The sequence below is a fragment of the Theropithecus gelada genome, chromosome X (assembly GCF_003255815.1).
Source record: "Theropithecus gelada isolate Dixy chromosome X, Tgel_1.0, whole genome shotgun sequence".
NCBI lineage: Eukaryota > Metazoa > Chordata > Mammalia > Primates > Cercopithecidae > Theropithecus > Theropithecus gelada.
In genome coordinates, this window is record NC_037689.1 from 83411327 (window position 1) to 83438180 (window position 26854).

The window sequence follows — 26854 nt, forward strand, 5'->3', positions numbered from 1 at the left end:
AAACAGATACAAATTTTTTAATATAGCAATCTGTACTGTATAACAACTCCCAAAGGCATCGCTGTGATATATTAATAGTACAATACAATAAAATAGTTGTTAATGTTGACCTCAAATGGTCAAGAAAAAGTTAAATTGTGCTTAAGAAAACTAGGAAGTTTGTTTACTTTTTAGAAAATTTAAGAACTTTCATGAAAATATTTAGACTTTTTAAATTCAGAAGTGATTTTTATTTAAAGAAAGTAAACTGCCAGTTAACCAGAAAACTTGATTGTAGAGAATAACTCATTTTCCTAAAATTCCACTTGGACTAAGTTTTATTGTGACATCTAATTTACACTTACACTCTCAAAGTATTATAATATTTCAAGTAGACACATTTAGTAGCTGTTTACTCTCATGCGAGTGTTTTTAAGTAAGTCATGGAACAAACTACATTTGCTGATTGGGCTAGAGGGTCAGAGATTCTTAATGTTCTAGTCAAGACTTTTGTGGAAATTGATAGTTTATGCCAAGGGGCAGAAGAGGAGGTACAGAATTCTATTATAGTTTAGACTTTACCTTAATGTGCTAATGTATTTGAACTCTGTAAATGTCTAGACCAGAAACAATCAACGCAAGTTAAGATTTAAAGTAATAAAGTTTATGTGTAAGCATGGCCTTAAAGTATTTTACAGAGGCTTTAAGGCATAATTGGCCTTTCTTGTGAACTCGATCTGATCTATTTAGTACATAATAATATAAGCACTTCTTATTAATGATTTCTGGCATTGCTGTCTGCTCATTCACAATAACCTTATTAAGGCACCAGATGATAATCTAATTTGGAATGTGGAAAATAAGTTAAAAAGAGTAGGCTGGAAAACTATCACAGATTGATGGGAGAATGACTGTGATTCTAGCAAACTCTGATTGCATTATATTATCAATTATGGTAGTAATCCTAAAACTGATGGTGAAAACCTGTCTGAATTTTTTTTGTGTAGCCATTACTTAAAGATTATAGGTTCTGAGTATAGTTAGCACTCTTTACTTAATGTAATAGACCTAGATTCTTGTTTTCAGAGCTTTCTTTTTTATTTTCAGCTCACCAAACAGGAAGACAACTGACAGCAGAATTAATGAACTGGTTACACAACATTCTGTGGAGAAAAGCTACCAGTAGTTTTGAGGTTTGAGAATAATCTCCTTTTCATTCTTTATATTATTTCTCCACTGCAACAAAAAATAGTGCATTCACTATAAAAATAAAAGAGCATCAAATACTTTAATAATCTGTCTGTTTAGATACCATATATTTATTAAATATTCACAATGTAGAGTGTTAATGAGCATTGTGCAAGAGTTTATTAAAAATAATAAGACATGATTCCTCTCCATTGAGGGCTTACAGTGTAGGGAAATGTCATTGCTGATATTAACATATAGGAATGTAATTTTTTAAACATGAGGGCTGAGAAAGAGTTTTATTCCCTTTAAAAAGTTATGGTGTAATAATAAAATGGGGAAAAAAAGCCTTTACAAGACAACTCAAGTTTCCTGAAAACTTAAAAATAATTTTTTTAAAGCAAAGAGCAATCATTTATAATTTTGGTATATTTCCTTCTAATCTTTGTGTATTATACATTTATGTCCCTGTGTATATAAATCAAATGGGACTTACCATTAAAAAAAAGTTGTGTTTGCTTCCACTTGCAATTAATATGTAGTAACAGGGACTGTTTTATGTCCCTTCTTGAACAATAAATCCCCCTCCACAAAGGACAAGACAAAATAGACAAAAAGAAAAAACAATGACTTTTATGGCACTGAACAACAGGTAATGAAGGAGAATGGTCCCTGGGAGATAAGAAATAAAGCGAGCATTGGCCGGGCACAGTGGCTTACGCCTGTAATCCCAGCAGTTTGGGAGGCTGAGGCGGGGAGATCACAAAGTCAGGAGATCGAGAACATCCTGGCTAACATGGTGAAACCCCGTCTCTACTAAAATACAAAAAATTAGCCGGACGTGGTGGCGGGCGCCTGTAATCCCAGCTACTCAGGAAGCTGAGGCAGGGGAATCGCTTGAACCCAGGAGGCAGAGGTTGTAGTGAGCTGAGATCGCGCCACTGCACTCCAGCCTGGTGACAGAGCAAGACTCTATCTAAAAAAAAAAAGAAAGGAAGGAAGGAAGAAAGAAAGAAAGAGAGTATTACAATTGTGCAGCTTATTGCTTTGAGTTTCCAGGATATAGCACAAGAAGGGGATCTGAAGCAGAGCCTGGCAAGCGTCCTGATTTGAGATGCAGCTGAGTCTGAGGAGACTAAGGCAGCCGGAATTTATAAGACAAAGTACTGAAGAGGACCACATAGCATAGATTAGGCATTGTAGAAGAAAAGATTGATAAACTTGAAGTCAGAGCAAAGAAGCTATTCAAAATTAAACACACTGAATAAAAGACTTAAAAGAGCTTCAGTGAGATGAGGGTCCTCTTCTGATGTTTAGCACAGTTCTGATCAGGACATACATGAAGCAAAATTACCTGAAGCTAGGAGAATAACCGTCTAAAAATATTAGAGGGAAGAGTGCCTAGCACTCACATGGGGTTGCAAATAAGGCCTGTTCTTATCACCTAGTCTGGAAAACCTCTAATTCATGGGGCATTGGGTAGAAAACTCAGAAGTGTCTTGTCTCAGAAGAGGGGAATAATTAGTCCTACACTAAGTCCTGCTCCAGAACTACCTTAAAAACTATAAAAGTATGGTGTGAAAAGATCAAATTGATCCCAAGGAACTTAATTGCTTCCCAGAGCAGAGTTCAAGAATATTTATAGGAATATAAAACTGTACAGCACCCAACAGGATAAAGTTTACAATGTCTGGCATCCAGCAAAAAAATTACTGAGCATATGAAGAGGCATGAAAACACAACCTATAATGAGGAGAATAAGCAATCAATTGATACTGACCCAGAACTGACGTAGAAGTTAGCATTAGCAGAGGACATCTCTTATGATTCTATTTCATGCATTCAAAGTTAAGTAGAGGCATGGAAGATATATAAAGACCCAAATCAAACTTCTAAAGATGAAAACTATGTTTAGGATGAGAAGTACATTGGATAGTATTAACATCATATTAGACATTGTAGAAGAAAAGACTGATGAACTTGAAGTTATAGCAAATAAGCTATTGAAAATGAAATACACAGGGAAAACAAACCTTAAAAAAATTAAAAGAGTTCAGTGAGGCGAGGGACAATTTTAGGTAGCTTAATATACGGGTAACTGGGATTCCCAAATGAGGATGGAGATAATAAATATTTGAAGAAATAAAACTTTCAAAACTTAATGAAAACTCTAAATGCACAGATAGAAAAGTATTAACAAACCCCAAACACAAGAAATACAAAACGACACCAACGCACATAATCAAAATGCTCAAAACCAATGATAAAGAGAATGTCCTAAAAGCAGCCAGATAAAAATGGCACCCTATATACAGAGGAGTAAATTAAAGAGAACGTCAGATTTCTTGTCGGAAGCAATGCAAGCAAGAACTCAGTGGAGCAGCATCTTTAAAATAATGAAAGAAAATAAAAACCTGTCAGCCTAAAATTCTGTATCCAGCACAAATATTGTTTAAAATGAAAGTAGTTGGTACAAATGTGAAATAGTGTAGCCACTATGGAAAACAGTATGGCAGCTCCTCAGACAATTAAAAATGTTAGTACCATATGATGCAGCATTTTCACTTTTGCTTATATATCCAAAAGAATTAAAAGCAAGATATTTGCACACCCGTGTTTATAGCAGCCAAAGGGTGAAAGCAACCGAAGTTCCATCAACAAATAAGTGAATAAATAAAATGTGGTACACTCAAACAATGGAATATTACTTAGCCTTAAAAAGCAAGGACTTCTGATACATGCTATAACATGGATGAGCCTTGAGGACATTATGCTAAGTGACGTAAGCCTGTCACAAAAAGCAATACTGTATGGTTCCACTTACATGAGGTACCTAGAGTTCAAATCTGTGGAGAAAGAAAGTAGAATGGGCTGGACGCGGTGGCTCACACCTATAATCCCAGCACTTTGGGAGGCCAAGGTGGGTGGATCACTTGAAGTCGGGAGTTCGAGACCAGCCTGGCCAACATGGTAAAACCCCGTCTCTACTAAAAATACAAAAATTAGCTGGGTGTGGTGGTGCACACATATAGTCCCAGCTACTCAGGAGGCTGAGGCAGGAGAATCACTTGAACCCAGGAGGCCCATGTTGCAATGAGCCAAGATTATACCACTGCACTGCAGCCTGGGCAACAGAGCGAGACTCTGTGAAGGAAAGAAGGAAGGAAGGAAGGAAGGAAGGAGGGAGGGAGGGAGGGAGGGAAGGAAGGAAGGAAGGAAGGAAGGAAGGAAGGAAGGAAGGAAGGAAGGAAGGAAGGAAGGTTTCCAGGGGCTAGGAGGAGGGGAAAATGTGGAGTTGTTTAATGAGTATAGAGTTTCAGTTTTACTAGATGAAAAAGTTCTGGAGATTGGTTGCAGATTAGTCAATTTTATGTTATGTGTTTTTTACCATAATAAAAATATGTTTTTAAAAAATGAAAGCAAAATAATCTTCCAGACATTTAAAAGCTGAAATAACTAATCACTCAAAGGTCTACATTACAAGGAAGTCCTCTGAGCAGAAGAAAACTTACACCAGATGGAAATATGAATATACAAATGAATAAAGAATACCAGAAATGGTACTATATGAGTAATAGATAAGATTTTTTCTTATTATTACAATCTCTTTAAAAGATAGTTTATTGCTTAAACAAAAGTAATAACATTGTATTCTACAGTTTATAACCTGTAAAAGTAAGATGCATGACTAGAACATATAGGCCAAGAAGAGAGAAATGGAAGTATACCATAAGTGAGGTGGTGTAACATCACTTGAAGATAGATGATGATAAGTTAAACATATATACTATGTACCCTAAAACAACCATTAAAATAGCAAAACAAAGAGTTTTTTTTAAATAAGATAAAATCAAATCATAAAAGTATTCAAATAATCTAAAATAAGGCAGAAAAAGGAAGGAGTGATCAAAAACGGTGGCACAAATAGAAGACAAATAGCAAGATGATAGATTTACATCTAAGCATATTTTTTAAAAACCACATTAAGTGAAAATTACCTCAAGACCCCAGTGAAAAGGCAGAGATTGTCAAACTAGATAAAAGAGCAAGACCCAAGTTTATGTACTGCTTAAAAGAAATGTACTTTAAATATAAAGATATGAATTGGTTATAAACAAAAACATCAGAAAAATATAGAGAGACAAGATTATTCTAAAATTTATATATAAAACAATGGAATGAAAATAGCCAAGACATATTATTAAAAAGTCAAAAAATAATAGATGCTGGCAAGGTTGTAGAGAAAAGGGAACACTTATACACTGTTGGTGGGAGTGTAAATTAGTTCAACCATTGTGGAAAGCAGTATGGCTATTTCTCAAATAACTAAAAGCAGAACTGCCATTCGACCCAGCAATCCCATTACTGGATATATACCCAGAGGAATATAAAGCATTCTATCATAAAGACACATACATGCAAATGTTCGTTGCAGCACTATTCACGATAGCAAAGACATGGACTCAGCCTAAATGCCCATCAGTGACAGACTGAATAAAGAAAATGTGGTACATATACACCACAGAATATTATGCAGCCATAAAAAAGAAAAGATCATGTCTTTTGCGGGAACAACGATGGAGCTGGTAGCTATCGTCCTGAGAAAACTAGCACAGGATCAGAAAGCCAAATAATGCATATTTTCACTTATAAGTGGGAGCTAAATGATAAGAACTTATGAACACAAAGAAGGAAACAACAGACACTGGTGTCTACTTGAGGGTGGAGGATGGGAGGAGGGAGAGGAGCAGAAAAGATAACTATTGGGTACTGGGCTTAATACCTGGGTGATGTAATAATATGTACAACAAACCCCTGTGACATGTGTTTACCTATGTAACAAACCTTCACATGTACCCCTAAACCTAAAATAAAAATTATAAAAAGAAAATAGTCAAAACAGTCCTGAGAGACAATAGAACAGAAAGAATTACCCTATTCAATTTCAACACTTTTAATATAGCTACAGTGATCTAGACTGTGTGGTATCATTAGAGAGACAGAACCATAGATCAATGGAACAGAATGGAAAACCAAAAAATAATCCCACACAAATATGCTCAACTGATTTTTGAGAAAGCACAAAAGTAATTCAATGGAAAAAGATGGTGTTTTCAACTAATGGTGCTGGAGAAATTGGACATCCATAGAAAAAAAAAACCCTTGATCTTAACTTCACACTGTATACAAAAATTAAATACCTTACAAAATTAGATGTAAAATGTGCACCTATAAAACTTTTATAAAAATACATAGGAGAAAATCTTCAGGATCTAGGCTAGGCAAAGAATTACTAGACTTAATTCAAAAACATGATGCAAGTAGGGTGCAGTGGCACATTCCTATAGTCCCAGCTACTTGGGAGGCTAAGGTGAAGGATTGCTTGAGCCCAGCAGTTTGAAGCCAGCCTGGACAACACAGAGAGACCTGGTTTTTTAAAAAATAAGTAAATAAAATTTTAAAACATGATGCATAAAAGGAAAAATTAATAAACTGGATTTCATGAAAATTAAAAGCTTTTGCTCTGTGAAAGGTCCTGTTCACTCTCAGGTCCTCACCTCCAAGATTGACAAAGAAAGAAGGCACAGCAGTTGTGCCAGAAGGGTCTATGGCCATGTGCAGCCTATTCCCTGCATGAACTGCACCTGATATGTGACTAAAGACAAGGCTGTTAGGAAGTTTATCATTCAAAATATAGTAGAAAGCCAAGTGTGGTGGCTCATGCGTGTAATCCCAGTGCTTTGAGAGGCTGAGGCGGGAGGATTGCTCGAGCCTAGGAGTTTGGGACCAGCTTGGGCAATATAGAGGAACACCATCTCTACAAAAATAAAAAATTTAGCCTGGTGTGGTAGCATGCACCTGTAGTCCCAGCTACTCAGGAGGCTGAGGCAGGAGGATCCTTTGAGCCCAAGAGTTTAAGCCTGCAGTGAGCTGTGATCATGCCACTTCACTCCAGCCTGGGTCACAGAGCAAGATCCTGTCTCAAAAACTAAAAACAAAGAAAACAACAGAACATAGTAGAGGCCACAACTATCAGGGAAATATCTGAAGCCAGTGTCTTTGATGTCTATGTGCTTCCCAAGCTGTTTGTGAAGCTACATTACTCCATGAGTTGCACCATTTGCAGCAAGGTAGTCCAGAATCAATCTTGTGAAGCCCGTAAGAACCAAACACCCCAACCCTGATGTAGACCTGTGGGTGCTGCCCACCAACCTCCACCAAAGCCTACATATGGAGCTGAGTCCTTAAGGACTGAAAAAAAGCTATCCTCTGAAGAAAATAAAGCGAAAATTATACTTTAAAAAAAAAAAAAAAGAGATCCCGTTTAATGGATGAAAAAAGCTACAGACTGGGGGAAAAATTTTCATACCATGTGTACAATAATGGGCTAATAGCTCAAACGAACTCTCTAAACTCAACACATGAAGAAAAACAACTCAAAAATTAGCAAAGGATATGAACAGACATTTCACCAAAGAGGGATATGTGCATGACAATGAGCACACACAAAGAAAGATGACTTATGAGTCATTAGGGAAATGCAAATGAAAACCCCAAGGAGATACCAATACATCATTCTTAGAAAAACCAAATGGAAAAGATTAACCATACCAAATGCTGATGAAGATATTGAGGAACTGTAACTTCATGGTGGAAATATAAGGTAGTACAAACAGTTTGGAAAATAGTTTGGCAGTTTTCTAAAATGTTAAATTTGCCCCTACCATGTGATCCAGCCATTTCAATCCTATGTATGTACTCAAGAGAAAAGGAATTATTTATCCATACAAAAACTTGCATGTAAAAGCTGATAGCAGCTTTATTTGTAATAGTTAAAAACTGGAAACAGCCAAATGTCCATCAACAAATGAGTGGATAAACAAACTGGTATATCCTTCAATGAAATACTACTCAGCAATGAAAAGGAATGAACTATTGATAGATACAATAATGGGGATAAATCTAGAAACTGTTTTGCTGAGTGAAAGGAGCCAGGCAAAAAAGTATTATTACATATTAGATGATTGAATTCTACAAAAGCCTATAAAATAAAAATTAATAGTTACAGAAAGCATATCCATAATTGCTTGGGGGATGAAAGACCAGAATGAGCTGGATTGAGGGATTACAAAGAAAACTTGGTTGTGATGGATGTGTTCACTCCCTTGACTGTGTTGATGGTTTTAGCTATATATATATATATATATATATATATATATATATATATATATATATAATTGTACAGTTTAAATATGCATAGCGTTTTGTATGTCAATTGTACCTCAATAAAACTGTTTTCCAAAAAATGTTATGGTAGGTTTTATAGGAGAAAGATGTGAAGAGAAAAAAGGGAACAAAGTTTGAGAAACAAAGAATTAGACCCAAGAGAAGGAAAGAGAATCCCTTATAAGAGCATGTAGAGACCTAGGCCTTATGGTTAGGCACTGCAAGAGAGAATGATACTCGTATTTTCTTTTAGAAAGCCTTTATTTTTTTACTTAATAGGTGAAGAACTACTTCAGAATTCCCATTCTTCTATTGATTATTTTTCTTTCCTCTCATTTTCCAGTCTTGCTGAATAATTTTCTTAAAACATCCACTTCCAACACTGGAAAGGAATGTAGTCTTAGTTCTAATTGACTATTTCTAATATGACATGTTTCTAATCTACTATGACTAATGTAATAGTCAAAGGCAGTGTTTTACCTATTCAGGACAATTATTTCTAGTTGAAGAGGATGTTTTATTCTTTGAAGGTCCTAATGGCTCCTATTCTTAATTGGAAAATATGAAGCTTCTTGATAGGGTACGAGGGAGTCATTTACCTTACCTTGGTTTATAAGCAGTCTCAGTTTTCTTAGATTAAGAAATAATTATCCAGGTTATTTCTATCAGATTTTCCCTAGCTAGCTTCTTACCATTGAAAATTTTAAAGTTACTCAAGAGAAAAAAGTACTTTTGTATAAAAATACAGCAGAATCAATTACAATAGTAAAAACCCTGCAAATTCACTAACTAGCTAACATTAAGAAAATCATTATATATTTGATTAAATGTTATGTATCTCTTAAAATTGATTACTGTGAAGACTACATAGCAACATAGATTAATATGTACAAAACAAAATTAAATGGAAAGAATAGTACATGAAATTCTATATAAGCTATGATTACAACTAGGTAAATATACAAAAGAATAAAGTTAAAATTGAACATAGATAAATGAAAATAGCTACATCAACACGGTGAATTATGGGTGTTCTCTTTCAAAATTTTTATCGTTGTTGTTTTAATAACTTTTAAAATATATTTTAAGTTTTCTGGGGTGGTTCACTACACTCTTAGAGTCTTCATCCTATGCGTGAAATTTCTAATGTGTAGGAAGAAGAAAGAATATTGATTGCCACTTTATCTAAAACTTATGTTGACAAAGACTGATAATAAAATGCACTTAGAACCCAGTATAAAGGATATTGTGTTTTGGTTGCCTAAAAAAGAAACCAACAGCATCTTTTTTTTTTTTTTTTTTTCTTTTCTTTCTTTTTTTTTTTTTTAATTTATTATTATTATACTTTAAGTTGTAGGGTACATGTGCATAACGTGCAGGTTTGTTTTATTTGTTTCTAGAGGTGACTTGGGAAAGGTAGGGTAGCAACGTCGCTGTGATTTTGTTGTTTCTTTTTAAACTTTAGGTACAAAATTACGCTGATGCTCTACAATGGTACTATTATTCTCTGAGGTTTTATTCACCTGATGAAATGGATCTGGACTTCGCCAAGCTGCAGAGGAACATGGCTTGCTGTTACCTGAATTTGCAACAACTTGATAAGGTCCTTTGATTTATCTATTTTCAGAGGTAGCAAATGTTCTTATGTGCAGTGGCAGAGAGATAAATGCCCTACTGTGACTTCTTGGCTGTTAGTTTAGGATGTTTGAGAGTTCCCTCAAATAGAACAAGGTCAAATTGACATTTTCTTGATTTTCATACTGAAAGCATTGAGTGAAACTTCCCAAAGAAAGAGAGACTTTGGAATACTATTAATTCTATTACTTACCCTTTATTTTTCACACCCTATTCTGAAAGGTAATATACCATTGGAACTCCTGAACAAAGTTATCTGCTACTAACCATCTGTAATATTGTCCTTTGCAGCAAACTAAATTTTGAAGTACACATTTTTGTCAAGCATTCATTGAGACCAAATACTTGGATGAAGTGGCCATTCTTTCACTTTCTAGGTTATCTCTTGCCTTTCCAACCACCCTAGAAAATGTTCTTTAACTGATTTCTTATCAGGACAAAATTCTAGAAGGTAAAGAAGATAAAAGCTTGTTTAAAGATAGAAAGTAAATACTTTCCAAAGCAATTAGGACATTTCTTCCTTTGGGTATCATATGGTATACACATAATGAGGGGTATTGGCTCTTGGAAGGACAAAGAGCTGGAAAGACAAGTGTGGACCCAAATGAAATATAAAGGTTTTTGTTGCCTTTCAAGTTTTAAATGACAGGTCTAACCTTTGTTCACCTAGTTGATTAAGGGTAATGATTCCAGATATTTTCTTTGAAGGTTTATTTTTGAAGGGTTGTTTATCTGAGTTAAATACTTTAGATTTTCTTTCAAGAAAATATTTGCTATTTAGTTTATATGTTATAAATTCACAGCCCTGGAAGAGAACTTGAAATGTTGCTTAATTCATCATAGTGTTGCACAGGCTAGCATTTAACTGTTTCAGAAAATAGTTACCTACAGTTTAAGATCTAAAAGGAAGATGATCATGTAGATTTTGTTACCTAATTCTGCACAGGACAGCACTGTTTCAGAAAGGTAGTTGCCTACTGTTTACTTAAAGACCAATAAAGAAGGCAATCACAGAGCTTTTATAACTTCCATGATTTATGACACAGTGAGCCAGGCAGCTTGGGAAGGACCTATATCTGGATGTAGACATGCTAGTTGGGGAATGGGTGCATTTACAGGCCAAGGGAGGATATCTAATCAGCCAGTCAGGAAAGAAAGAAAGAACACAGTACCAGACATTGTGCTAGGCTCTGAGGTTACAGAGACGAACAAGGTATAGTTGCCTTCAACTCACCCAAGCAGCTGACATCATGGTATCCTAATGGGCAGATAGGCAGAGCATGGCAATGAGAGAAATCTAAATGTTGGAAATATTCTCTAAGTCAAGCACACAGGTGGTTGACATCACGTAAATATAACAGCAGGGAACAGGGTTTCAATCACAGAGATTTGGACTCTGAGACAGTACACAAATCTTTGAGGATTGGGAGTGTGTGCAGACATACTAGAAAGAGCAAAGCAGATCTCCAAACCTAAAAGGACCAGGATATGAGACTGTTTTTAAGAGCATAGCCCCTGCATAGAGCCAAACAGGGAAGCAGTGACCAGAAGAGGAATACAAGTTGACTAGATACAGTTTTCTGAGACTTGAAGCAATGCTACTTACATCTCTTCTAATGTCAAGTTTGGTCCTAGAGCCTAGTATAGGACTGAGTTTATAACTGGAAATTCAAGTGGTATTAATAGTGAGGTTAGGAAGAATAGGAGAACAGTAAACCAGGCGTATTTTAATGATGTGTACTCAATATGTAACTGTATCATTTATGGCCAGATTAGTGGTGAAGCCAAAGGATATTTTGAATATGTTCAAGGTAACTTTGTTGATTACTGTCAGTATATTTCTCCATTTCATCCTTCTTGTCTTGAATTTAGCAGACATTGATTGGATACCCTCCATATGCAATGAATATCCTCTTATGCACTAGGACAGACAGAAAGATGAAAAAAATACACAGTCCATCATATTTTAATAATCCCACCTCACCAGTGTCTGACCTTTGTTAACTTTCATTGTCTTTCTTCACTCCTTCCTTTGAGCTGCTTGAGCTTTGTTGGGAAAATTTATGAAACCATGTTTATTGGATCTGCTAAAATTTCATGTTTTTCCAGCTAGGTAGTCAATACTGACTCTTGTTGAGTTTTTAATCACATTCCCCACAGTGGTAATTCCAAAACATCTTTTTCTGCCTTAAGCACCCATGCTTTCTCCTTTGTTGCAGCAAAAGACCTTATTGTGTGATTTGCTGAGCTTGTAGCCACTGACATGAACTTCATCAGTTTCTCACCTCTTCACCCATCCTTTCTTTTCTCTTACCTACGAGAAAGAAGTAACTTTGTCTGGGGACCTTAATCTACAGATCCCAACCCTAGCTGTTTAATAATTCTCTATCATTCTCTACTGTTTCTTTTGTTTTCTTTTATTTATTTATTTATTTATTTATTTATTTATTTTTTGAGACGGAGTCTCACTCTTGTTGCCTAGGCTGGCGTGCAATGGTGCTATCACAGCTCACTGCAACCTCCACCTCCCGAGCTCAAGTGATTCTCCTGTCTCAGCCTCCCAAGTAGCTGGGATTACAGGCATGGGCCACCATGCCTGGCTAATTTTTTGTATTTTTAGTAGAGACAGGGTTTCACCATGTTGGCCAGTCTGGTCTCGAACTCCTGACCTCATGACCTGCCCGCCTCGGTCTCTCAAAGTGCTGGGATTACAGGCGTGAGCCACCGCGCCCGGCCTACTGTTTCTTTCTCCTGTTAATATAATTACCTTGAAGTCTTCTTTATCCAAAAATCTTCCTTCAACTTTGTAATCCTCCTCAAACTTCAGTTCTGTATCCTTCTTTTTGTTGCCAAACTTTCTAATCCAAAAGTACTGTCTATATTTTTTAGTGTTCATTCATTAAAAAATATTTATTTATTGTCTCCTATGTGTTAAGTACTGTTGTAGGCACTGGGGATATAGTAATGAATAAAATATATAAAAACCTTTATCCACATGGACAAATACTGCTGTCCCCATTATTTTTCACTGGGAGAGGCAAACAATAAAAAGATAAATAAGTATTATGTTATATTATAGGGGTCAACAAACTTTCTGTAAAGAACCACAGTAAATATTTCAGGTTTTGCAGGCCATACAGTCTGTGTTGAAACTAATCACCTCTGTTGTTGTGCCTTGAAAGTAGCCATAGACAGTATGTAATCAAATTGGTATGGCTGTGTTCCAATAAAACTATATTTTGGAATACTGAAATTTGAATTTCATGTAATTTTCATGTGTCATAAAATATGATTCTTTTGATTTATTTCAGTCACTTAAAATGTAAAATTGTTCTTAACTTATGAACTGTACAAAAAATATGGTGGGCCAGATTTTGCCCAAAGGCTATAGTTTGTTGACTCCTGGTATATTAAATATTGATAAGTGCTAAGGAGAAAACTAAGCAGGAAAGGGTGACATTAAATGTTTTGGAGGAGGGTGAATGGTTGAAATTTTAGATAGAGTGGTCAGGGAAGTCCTCACTGAGAAGATTGTTTTTAAGTAGAGACCTGAGGAAAAAGAGCATTCCAGATGGAGGGAATAACAACTGCAAAGGCCCTAGGGTATTTAAAGAATGGCAAAGAGACCACTGTGGCTAGAGCCGAGGGAACATTAGGGCAATTAGGAGATGTGATCAGGGAAGTAGTGGTGTCTTAGTCTGTTTCGTGTTGGTATAATAGAATACCTAAGACTGAGTAATTTATAAAGAAAATAGGTTTATTTAAGCTCATGATTCTGCAGGCTGGGAAGTTCAAGGGCCATGGTGCCGGCATTTGCTTGGCTTCTGGTGAGGGCTTTTGTGCTGGATCAAAACATAGCAGAAAGTCAAAGGGAAGTAGACTCATGTCAGGAGACATAATCCAAGGGGCTTCCTGGGTTTATAACAACCTACTTTCATGGAAACTGTTTCTGTTTTATTTCCTTGTATACTATGTTTGTCCTCAACTGGAGTACTTGCTGCTTCTTAGCCATGATCTATGTTTTCTACCTCAGTATCTTTTTTCATGCTTCTTGATTGCAAATTACCTCTTTCCTGCATACCTAAAAATTCCCTTTTCAAAGCCTAGCTTAAAATTCCCTTTTTCAAAGCCTAACTCTTAATGACATTCTTAGCTTCCTGAGGAAATTTCCTTGTCTTGCCTTTCCTCCAAGACTTTGTAACAGTTCTGTTTATCCCCAGATACTTACTTTCTGCATTATATTTTAGTTATTTCTATACCTGTCTTAGTCATCTATTGGACTGTCAGTCACCTCCTTGAGGATAGAGACCATATCTTATCTTTATTTGCCCTTGTACCCAGCATAGTGCCTAATGCATAGTAGATGCTCATTACATTAAAAATAGTTATAGAGACTCAATAAATACCTGTCAATCAACTTCCTCTGATAAAGGAATTCCATTTCCTCATGCTATTTCTGTCCTTGCTACTATGCATAATTGGAAATTAATAGTGATTAAGATCTGTGAGTGCTCTTTGATTATCAGAACTGAATGGGATTGTATTATTAAAAATCATCCCACTATAACTTTCTCCAGCTCAGCTCTTTTCTCTTTTGAGGGTGAGGAGAACACATTTTATTTTGATTTAAAATGAAATATTGAATCATAGGTCAGAAGTTAATTTGGGCAGGCAGGCCAAAGGAGTTGGGAAATAGATTCCTCTGAACTTTTAGTAGATTAGGTTACAGATTCATTAGCTCACACACTTGGCAAAATCTTTTTGAGATAACAGTGCTAATTATAGATCATTTCTTTGGTTTGTTTTCTAAATTGTATAAATACAAATTTTTAAATTGCTATTATCCATTCAGATATCTTCAGTACTTTGCATGAGACAATATTGAACAATGTCGTTTCATAGGTATCGACTCTGCCTTTGAGGTGTTTGTAGTGCCTTAAGCCCAGTAGCATGATTTTGCTATATTATTTTTGAGGATTTAAAAATGTTTGGTTTGTGCAAGTCATAGGCTTGAATGGATTAAGGATGAGGGAAATGAACTTGGGTTCTAAATACAGAAGCAATTTATCACACCTTGGGATTTTGCTGCAAACCATAATAAAACCTTAATGTTAGTTGACAGATGGATAATGACTTGTTTTGGTGATAATCTGTGTAAGTTAATGGGAATGCACAATTGGGTACTCTTTAGCTCAGTACAGAAGTCTCATCCTCAGCTTGCAACTGCAGTTTAGGTACATGAATGTCATTAGTACTACTATAGTTTGATAAAACTGAACCACACTCTCAAACCACAGAATGGCCATAAGACTTACAACAGCCACAAAGATGAGACTATTCATAGAATATGTGACCTAAAGTGAAGACAGTTACGTCTCATGTGCTGATTATATATTGTTTCTCTTTACCATATAAAGTTCGAAAAATCATGCCCTTCTATTATAGGACCAAAAATGAGCTTGGGACCAGCAGACATAAACTAGTGATATTCACTAGATGGCACTGTGGCCTCTGTACTTCATCAGCTTGTGCTTGACTGATTCTGAGTTTTGTTTTGTAATTCTTAGGTAGATGTACCTTTCCCACAAATGCACCTATATGGATGTAAAAAAAAAAAAAAAAAAAAAAAAGCACTAAAGAAACATCAGATGAAGGTCAGCTGTGACTCATTTGATACAGCTGTACTGTAAAAATACCCTAATTGAGATTTCAAGTCAACAAATATTGAATGTCTAATCTGTGCCAAGCACTATAGAATAAGTAGAAGACATGATCTATTCTGTAAGTGAGCCTAAAATATTAATGCAGAAACAATATTTACATATATAAAATAATTAGAAAACAATAAAATACTGTTCAATCACTCATCATTGTGTGGTATATACCAGATGAACTTAGAATAGGATTATATAGATGAGGACATTTGTGAATATTGATTGAATGTACATATGATGTGAAGCTGAAAAGAGTAACTGATTTGTTAGAAGATAGAGTCAGATCTTAAGGGACCTTAATAGGTTAAAATGATGAGCCTATTCTAGCAAGACCAAGACAAACAGGAAACAACAAAACATCCTCTAATTGGATCCCCAAAACCAATTGTACAAGAACAAAATAGATAAAATACGGCTTTAACAGCAGCATATGTGAATCACTTGTACATTTGATTGACTATAAGCACTGCATAAGCCAAAAATACTAAGAGGGTTTACTCAAATTAGGTTGAATCAATAGAGATTTAATGTATAGAAGGAGAAAAAGTGGCAATTACCCTCTATTCTGCTCTGGTTAGAATATATCTGAAGTACAGATTCAATCAAACACAGACTGAAAATATTCAGAAAAAAAAAATTTAAAAAATAGCAATACAACATAGAAAATAATGCAAATATAAAACAATACAGTGTAACAACTATTTACAGAACATTTACATTGTATTAAGTGTAAGTAATCTAGAGATTATTTAAAGTATACAAAAGGATGTGTGTAGGTTATATGCAACTACTATAAGGAACTTGAGCATCTGCAGGCTGTGATATCTGAGGGTGTCCTGGAACCAATCCTCTACAGATACTAGGGAACAACTGTATAGACAGCTCTTGACTTACAAGGGTTTGATTTAGGATTTATCAATCTTATGATAGTATGAAAGCAATACTCATTCAATAAGCTCCTCAAGTTACCATGGGGTTATGTCTGGATAAATCCATCATAAGTTGAAAATGCACTTCCTACTTAGGATATTTTCAGTTTACTATGGGTTTATCAGGATGTAACCCCATCATGAGTTGAGGAGCATCTGTATTGTATTGGATTGAGGGGCACCACTTATGAAGGAGGATATTGACAAACCCAAGTGTGCCAAGAGGAAGGCACTCAGGATGGTGAGAGCACTAAACACCATCTTATTTGAAGAACAGTTAAAGGAAGTGTGGATGTTAAACTTGGGAAATGGAAGATTTAGGAGAACATGATAGCTTTTTTCTAATGTTTGAATGACTGTCAGGGAGTAAAGAAATTAAATTTATTTCATGAGTGTTTCCTTGGTTGAGACCTACAAAGAGTGAGATTTTGGATTATCATAAGGAAACCCTTTCTAATGATTTGACATACCAAAACACTGAAATGGATTTTCTTAAAATAGAGTGAATTCTCTCTTCTTGAATATATTTAAGTAAAGACTGAGTGACTTGGTATAAATGTTATAGAGGAGATTCAAGCATCAGAAGAATTTTTTGACTACGAGAACTTTGAGGTATCTTCTGCCCACATTTTTCTAAAATATCAGTATAACCTGATAAAATTTATTATAGTCAAAGAGGATTTTGTGGGGGACTAGGCTCATTAATCACTGAATTTTAAAACTAAAGGAACCCTTACAAGGCATTACTAATTTATTTTAAAATGAATTTATAAAAATATAATTTACATACAAAAATGCATTCATTTTAGGTATAGTTCGATGATTTTGACTAATTTATACCCCAAATTTACCCACTACCATGGTCTAGATATAGAAGACTTCCATTATCCCAAGAGATTTCCTTGTGTTCCTTCCCAGTCGATCCTCACCTCCACTTCCAGCCCCAGGCAATGACTGGCATGCTTTCCAAAACTATAGGTTAGATTTATCTTTCGTAGAGTTTCATATAAATGGAATTATATGGTATGTACTTCACCTGTTTTTAAAATCTGGCTTCTTTCACTCAAGTTTAGAATTTTAGAGAATCACCCTTGTTGTTGAATATATCAATAGTTTTTTTTTTTTTTTTTAATTGCTGAGTAGTAGTCCATTGTGTGGATATACCACAATTTGTTTATCTGTTCATCTGCTAATGGGTATTTTTGTTGTTTTCGTTTGAGGCTATTATGAATAAAGCTACTATGAACATTGAAGTACAGGTCTTTGTGTGGGTGTTTGTTTTGGTTTCTCTTTGGAGAAACCAAAGTTTCTAGAAATGAAATTGCTGGATCATATGATAAGTGTATTTTTAAGTTTATAAGAAACTGTCAAGCTGTTTTCCAAAGCAGCTGTACCTTTATACATACCTACCAGCATACCAGCAATGAATGAGAATGCCAGTTCATCCACATCCTTGTCAACATATGGCATTTCCAATCTTTTAAGTTTTAACTGTTCTACTAGATATGTTATGGGTTTTCATTTAATGAAATCAAATTTATTATATTTTTCTTTTATGGTTTATGTCTTATTGTGTCTTAGTTAAGAAATCTCTGCTTACATCAAAATGGCAAAATAATTCTTCTATGCTTCCTTCTAAAAATTTTATACTTTTAGCTTTTGTGTTTAGGTCTGTGATCTATCTTGAATAAAGTAAGTGTGTGTGTGTGTGTGTGTGTGTGTGAGAAATAGATCGTTTCATTTTTTTTTCCATGTAGACATCATGTTGTTCAAGCGCCAGTATTGAAAGACTATCCTCTCTCCATTGAATTGCCTTGGCACTTTTGTCAAAAATCAATTGGTCATAAGTGTTTGGATCTGTTTCTGGACTGTATTATATTTCATTGGTTCTAGATATCTATTCTTATGCTAATACCTCATTCTCTTGATCATTGTAGTTTTATAGTAAGTAGAAAACTTAAGCTGTGTAAATCCTTTGTTCCTTTTTGGAATCATTTTGACTATTCTAGATTATCTACATTTTCATTTAAATGTTAAAATTAGCTTGTCAACTTCTACAAAAATGCCTGCTGGAATTTCGATTGAGATTGCATTGAATTTAAAGATCAATTTGGAGACAGTTAACATCTTAACAGTATTAATAAGTATTCCAATCCATTAATACAGTGTAGATCTCTACTTATTTAGGTCTTCTTTAATTTCTCTCATCAATATTTTGTAGTTTTCAAGCACAAAAATCTTGTATATATTTTGTTAACTTTATCCTAAAGAATTTATGTTTTTGATGATATTGCAAATGATCTTGGTCTATTAATTTCAATTTCCAGTTTTTCATTGCTAACATATAGAAATTCAATTGATTTTTTTCAATTGTGGTAAAATATATATATATAACATAAAATTTACCACTGAAAGTGATTTACAGTTAACCATTTTAAGTATACAGTTCAGTGGCATTAAGTACAGGCACATTGTTGTAAAACCACCACCACCATCTGTCTTCAGAACTCTTTTTATCTTGCAAAACTGAAACACTATACCCTTTAAATAAAAATTCCCCATTTCCCCTCCCCCTAGTCCCTGGAAACTACCATTCTATGTTCTGTCTCTATGATCTTGACTATTGTAAGTACTTAATATAAATTGGATCATGTAGTATTTGTTCTTTTGTGTCTGGCTTAGCAAATTGTCCTCAAGGTTCATCCATGTTGCAACATGTGTCAGGATTTCCTTCTTTTTTAAGGTTGAATAATATTTCATTGTATGTATATACAGTCACGTGCCATATAACATTTTAGTCAATGATGGAACACATATACAACAGTAGTCCCATAAGATTATAATGGAGATGAAAAATTCCTATCACCTAGTACTTGCTATACTATATTTTATTGCTATTTTGTTTTATTTTCTTTTATTTTTTGAAACGGAGTCTCAGTGGTACAATCTCAGCTCACTGCAACCTTCACCTCCTGAGTTCAAGTGATTCTCCTGCTTCAGCCTCCCAAGTAGCTGGGATCGCAGGCGTGTACCACCACACCCGGATACTTTTTGTATTTTTAGTAGAGACGAGATTTCACCATGTTGGCCAGGCTGGTCTTGAACTCCTGACCTCAGGTGATCCTCCCATCTTGGCCTCCCAAAGTGTTGGGATTACAGGTGTGAGCCACCACGCCCAACCTTTTATTGCTATTTTAGAGCACATAAAACAAAATTAACCATAAAACAGCCTCAGACAGGTCCTTCAGGAAGTATTCCAGAAGAAGGCATTATCATAGTAAGTGACAGTTCCATGCATGTTATTGCCCCTGAGGACTTTCCAGTGGGACAAGATGTGGAGGTAGAAGACAGTGATACTGATGATCCTGACCCTGTGTAGGTCTAGACTAATGTGTTTGCTCATGTCTTAGTTTTTAACAAAAAAGTTTGAAAAGTCAAAAAAGATTTTAAAATGTTAAAAATCAAAAATCTTATAGAATAAGGATATAAAAAGGAAATATTTTTGTATAACTGCACAATGTTTGTATTTTAAGCTCGGTGTTATTACAAAATACTCAAAAAGTTTTTTAAATGTTAAAAAGTTTATAAAGTTAATGTAAATGACGAGTTAATGGGTGCAGCACACGAACATGGCACATGTATACATATGTATCAAACCTGCACGTTGTGCACATACCCTAGAACATAAAGTATAATTAAAATAAATAAATAAATAAATAAATAAATAAATAAATAAAGTTACAGTAAACTACATTATTGAAGAAAGAAAAATATCATTTTATAAATTGAGCATAGCCTAAGTATACAGTGTTTATAAAGTCTATAGTAGTATACAGTAATATCCTAGGCCTTCACATTCACTCACCACTCACTAACTTACCCAGAGCAACTTCCAGTCCTACAAGCTCCATTCATGTAAGTACCCTATACAGGTGTACCATTTTTTATCTTTTATACTCTATATGTACTGTACTTTTTCTAGGTTTAGATATGTTTGGATATACAAATACTTACCATTAAAATTGCCTACAGTATTCAGTACAGTCACATGCTGTAGAGATTTGTAGCCTAGGAGCAATGGGCTATACCATATAGTCGTGTATAGTAGGCTATACCATCTAAGTTTGTGTAAGTACACTACGGTGTTCGCACAAAGATGAAATTGCCTAATGGAACATTTCTCAGAATGTACCCTTGTTGTTAAGTGACACATAACTGTACCACATTTTGTTTATCCATTCATCTATTCATTGGACACTTGGGTTGCTTTGACATTTTGGCTATTATGAGTAAATACTTCTATGAACATAGATATTACAAGTATCTTTTTGAGTTCCTGCTTTCAGGGTTTTTTTTAGTATTTACCTAATAATATAATCTTTGGATCATATGGTAATTCTATGTTTAACATTTTGAACAATCATCATACTTTTTTCCACAATGGTTGTACCATTTTACATTCCCACCAGTAATACACAAGTATTCCAATTTCTCCACATCCTGGTCAACACTTACTATTTTTAGGTTTTTTGACAAAAGCCATCCTCATGGGTTTGAAGTGTTTGCTTATTGTGTTTTTGATTTGCATTTCCCTAATGACCAGTGATGTTGAACATATTTTCATGTGCTTATTGGCCATTTGTGTATCTTCTTTGGAGAAATGCCTATTGAAGTCCTTTGCCCATTTTTAATTGGGGTTTGTATTTTATAGTGGTTGAGTTGTAGGAATTATTTATATATTTCAGATATTAACCCCTTACCAAAATATGACTAGCAAATATGTTTTCACATTCTGTGGGTTGTCTTTTTCTTAGTGTCTTTTGAAGAGCAGTAGATTTTTAAAAATTTTTGATGAGGCCCATTTATCTGATTTTTCTTTTGCCGACTGTGCTTTGGGTGTCATATCCAAATCATTTCCAAATCCGATGTCATGAAGATTTTCGCATGTGTTTTCTTCTAAGACTTGTGTAGTTTTAGCTCTTATGTTTACACCGTTAATCCATGTTGAGTTAATTTTTATGTGTGATATAAGGTAAAGATCCAATTTCTTTCTTTTGCATGTGGATATCCTGGTTTCCCAGCACCATTTGTTGAAAAGACTGTCCTTTTCCCATTGAATAGTTTGGGAACCCTTGTCAAAAACCATTTCACCATATATGTGAGGGTTTATTTCTGGGCTCTCTATTACATTCCATTGGTCTATATGTCAGTCCTTATCTCAGTACTATACTGTTTTGATTACTATATCTTCATAGCTAAGTCTTGAAATCAGGATCCCTTGAAACTTCATATGAATTTTAGGATGGGTTTTTGTATTTATGAAAAAAAAATGCCCTTGGAATTGTCACAGGGATTACATTGAATCTGTAGATCACTTTGGGTATCTTGATTTTTTAGTGTTTATCTTTTACTGTGGTAAAATATACATTATCTTCATTCCTTCTTAACTTCAAATTTTTTCTTCTTTTTGACTTTTAGTCTCTTTTGGCATTATTGGCTGTATTTATTTACTTTTGACTTTCTTCTTGTTAGTCTTCATTTCTGAAATTACTTCTTTTACTTCTAATATTTTCCTTAGCTCTACCACCTCATTTCTGAGTTTTTCTAATTATTACTATGGTTTTGTTTGTTTGTTTGTTTGTTTGTTTGAGACTGAGTCTCGCTCTGTTGCCCAGGCTGGAGTGCAGTGGTGCTATCTCGGCTCACTGCAACCTCCGCCTCCCAGGTTCAAGCAATTCTCCTCCCTCAGCCTCCCGAGTAGCTGGGATTACAGGCACCCACCATCATGCCTGGCTAATTTTTGTATTTTTGTAGAGATGAGGTTTCACCACGTTGGCCAGGCTGGCCAGGCAGAGCTCCTGACCTCAGGTGATTCGCCCTCCTCAGTCTCCCAAAGTGCTGGGATTGCAGGTGTGAGTCACCATGCCCCGCCTCTAATTCTTATTTATGTTGATCTTTCATATCTTGTATCATTTTTAAATGTGTTTAGCTCATTTTGAAATAGTCAGTTATGATTTTGACCTTTTTTTAAAGCACATTTTTGTGACATGCTTTCATTTTCTGTGGGGATACTTTGCTGCTGCTGCCTTTTTTTTTTTTTTTTACAACTTTTTAGAGTATTTACCTTAAAGCTTTACTGTTTCTCATTTTGATGTGAAATTAGTTTTCCTTAACTTATAAAAAGGTAGACATTTAGAAAGTGTTACTACTTCACAGAGCTCCCTTTCTTGTTTTCGGTTTGGTTTGGTTTGTTAGTGTTTAAAAATAAGGCAACTTTTTTTCTGAGATTTCCTGGCTCTGCTTCTCCCTGTCTTTTGGTGTACACCCACACTGTCCAGTGTGATAGCAATGAGGCATGTGTGGCTATGTACATTTAAATTTAAATTAATTAAAATTAAATAAAGTTATAAAAATTTATTTCTTCAATGGCAGTAGCCACATTTCAAGTGCTAAATAGCCATGTGTGACTAATGACCATTCTATTGAATAGCACAAATATAGAACATTTCCACCATCACAGAACTCTATTGGACAACACTGATCTATACCTTTTCTTTCATCTTTGTTGTCACTGTCTTGTTCAGTTTTTTATTGTACTCTCAGCAGTTTCTCCTTAGTGCGGAGCCTGTCTCAGAGGCGCATATATATATATATATATATATATATATATATGCCATATATATATGCGCCATATGTATATATATGCCATATATATATGCTCATATGGCATATATATATATATACACACACAGCTACCTTTGCTAAAGTCTCTTAATAATTGTAATAATTTGCTTATAAATTCTTCTGGGTTGTCTGCATATCCAATTATATAAGTTGACAATTATGTTTCTTCTTTTTCAATATGCTTTATATATTTCTTGTCTTATTTTGTCTAATAATTCAACTACTATGTTGAATTAAAGTGGTGTTTCAGATTTAAAAGGTAAAGCTACCATAAATTGCCATTAAGTATGATGTTTGCTTTAGGGTTTTTTTTGTGTTGTTGTTGTATAGATACGGTATTAGTTCCCTAGGGATGCTATAACAAAGTACTACAAATTGGATGGCTTAAAACAACAGAAATGTATACACTTATAGTTCTGGAGGCTGGAAGTCCAAAATCAAGGTGTCGATAAAGCTATGCTCTCTCTGAAGACTTTAGCAGAGGATTCTTCCTAGACTCTAATGTTTGCCAGTAATCCTTAACTTGTAGGTTCATCACTCCAATTTCTGCCTCTGTCATTGCATGGTGTTATTACTGTCTTCTGTCTTCATATGGTGTTCAACTATCTGTGTCTGTGTCCAAATTTCCCTCTTCTTATAAGGACACCAGTCATTGGATTAAAGTTCATCTTATCCATTATGACCTCATCTTAACTTGACTATATCTACAAAGACCTAATTTCTAAATTAGGTTGCATTCTGAGGCTCTATGATGGGCACGAATTTTGGAGGGGACAATATTCAACCCAGTACAGATAACATACATCAGATTTGGGAAGCCCTCATCTATGGCTCATTTGTTAAGAGGTTTTATGTTTTGTTTTGTTGGGATGATCATATGATTTTTTTTTCTCCTTTATGTCGCTAATGTGTTGAATTATATTGATGGAGTTATTTATTGATTTTTTTTTTTTTTCTGAGATTTGCTCTGTCAATCTGGCTGGAGTGCAGTGGCACAATCTCAGCTCACTGCAACCTCTGCCTCCCGGGTTGAAGCGATTCTCCTGCCTCAGCCTCATGAATAGCCAGGACTACAAGCACGCACCACCATGCCCAGCAAATTTTTGTGTTTTTAGTAGAGATGGGGTTTCACCATTTTGGCCAGACTGGTCTCAAACTCCTGACCTCAGGCGTTCCGCCTGTCTTAGCCTCCCAAAGTGCTGGAATTACAGGTGTGAGCCACTGCGCTCGGCCAGTTTTTGGTTTAAGCCAACCTTTCAATCCTGGAGAAAACTCAGTCATGATGTTATTCTTTTCCTACTTTACTTGGTTTGGTTTGTAAATATTTTGTTTAGGATATTTGCATTTCTCTTTGTGAGTGAAATTGGTCTCTAATTTTTATTTTTCATGTCTGTCCTTATTTGATTTTTATATGAAGGTCATGCCAATTTTATTAAAAAGTTGCAGAGCATTCCTTTCTCTGTTCTCTAGAAAAGTTTGTAAGACTTGAGTCATTTCTTCCCTAAAATGTAAAGCTATCTGGAGAGTGATGCCAGTAAGATGGAGTAGTAGGAAGCCCTGAATGCCCCTTCCCTCAACAAGCATACTGATTCAGCAATAATTCATGGACAAATTCTCTTTATGAGAAATCCAGAAACTGATCAAAAGACTCCTGCTCTCTGGGTAAATGTAAAACCAGACTCACCAAAGCCTGCATGGAGATTCAGGAAACCCTCTTACTAGAATCCCTACTCCTGGGCACAACATATGATCAGAAATAGATCCTTTAGCTCCCAACTTCAACCATGGGAGAGAGAAAATTGGTTCATGTGTACAGAACTCCAACTTTTCTGAGGGGACTCACCAGAGGACTGGCTTCTGTCCTGCCAGTGTTGGAGCTCTCACAGGCCTGGCACAGTCTAGCCACCTGGAGGAAAATAGATATAGCAGCTTGGACTGGTCAACATCATGCTTCTCTGCCCTAGGCAGCACAGAGTGAGCAGATTAAAAATTCCAGCTCTCAGCTTCCCTCTGTGGAGAGAAAGAATTGATCTGGGGAGAGGAAGAGTATTCAATGCCCCAACTTCTCTGGGGTTACCCCAAGATCTGGCATCTATCTTGCTAGTCTTGAAGCTCTGACAGGTTTAGCATAGTATAGCCGGCTGGGGAGAACTAAGACAGTGGCTCGGGCTGGTAAATACCATAGTTCCTACCCCCCAGCTCATTACAGAGTGAACACACAAAAACCACAGCTGGTCTGCTTCTTTGTCAGGAGGGAAAGAGTTGGTCCAGGCATCTAACACCATTACTTTTCCATGGGCTACCAAAATGACTGGCCTCTGACTTGCCTATCCCAAAGTGGTGACAGGACCTGGCATTATCTAACCATTTGGAGGCAAGTGAGAGCAGAGATGGAGATTTTTTTTTTTCTTTTTTTGAAACAGAGTCTTGCTCTGTCACCTAGGCTGGAGGGCAGTGGCACAATCTCGGCTCACTGCAACCTTCACCTCCTGGGGTCAAGCGATTCTCTTGCCTCAGCCTCCTGAATAGCCAGGACTACAGGCATGCACCACCATACCCAGCTAATTTTTTATTATTAGTAGTAGTAGAGACGGGATTTCACCATATTGGCCAGGCTGTTCTCAAACTCCTGACCTCAAGTGATCCACCCACCTTGGCCGCCCAAAGTGCTGGGATTACAGGCGTGAGCCACCGTGCCTGGCCAGAGGTGGAGATTTTAGCTGGCAGTCACCATAGACCTCCCTCTCCTAAGTTCAGCGCAGAGCAAGTAGACAAAAATCTCCAGCTCTCAGCTTCTCCCTGGGGGAGAGAAAGAGTTGGACAAAGTGTCTAACCATCCAACTTTGCTGGGAATCACCCATGGAACCGGCTTCAGTATAACTTGTCCCAGTGCACTGATGTGACCAGGCATACCTTACATGCCTAGGGGCTGAAAAGAACAAAGCAAGCAGGCTGGACTAGCATGAAGCTTTGAGAGGCCCCTAGAATCTCTGACTGTGCTGATTGGTGGGGGTCTTTTCCTGTACAAGGAAAGTTCATGAAGCCTAGGAGAGGTGGCCACTTCATCTAATGTGGAGATACCAACACAGAGACTTAATGGAAAATGAAAAATTCGTGTTCTCTGGAGAACACTAATACATGTAATATTTTTATTATTATACAATTCAAAATGTTTTCCAATTTCCCTTGTGATTTTTTCTTTGACTCATGAATGATGTAAAAATGTTATTTCTGAATTTTGAAACCTATGGGGATTTTCTTGGCATTTTTTAAGTAACTTATTTAGTAATTGATTTCTAGCTTAATTATAACATTGTAATTGATTTTAGACTGAAATAAGTTGAGATTTGCTTAATGGTTAGGTAAATGGTCAGTTTTTGTAAATACTCTGTGTGTGCTTGAAAAGAATGTGTTTTCTGCAGTTTTTAGGCACTGTGTATGTACATATATGTACAAATGTTCCTTGACTTACAGTGGAGTTATATCCTAATAAATTTA

The 26854-nt window shown here is 35.7% G+C and overlaps 1 protein-coding gene across 2 annotated transcripts in view; it reads left to right on the forward strand.

Moving 5' to 3' along the window:
• TEX11 (testis expressed 11) overlaps nt 1-26854 on the forward strand; it is a 330215-nt gene that overhangs the window by 198600 nt on the left and 104761 nt on the right. For both annotated transcript variants that reach the window (XM_025372487.1, XM_025372486.1), the window contains 2 exons: nt 1087-1172; nt 9860-9997. In XM_025372487.1, the coding sequence (XP_025228272.1) occupies nt 1087-1172; nt 9860-9997 (224 nt within the window). The remainder of the gene's footprint in view (nt 1-1086; nt 1173-9859; nt 9998-26854) is intronic.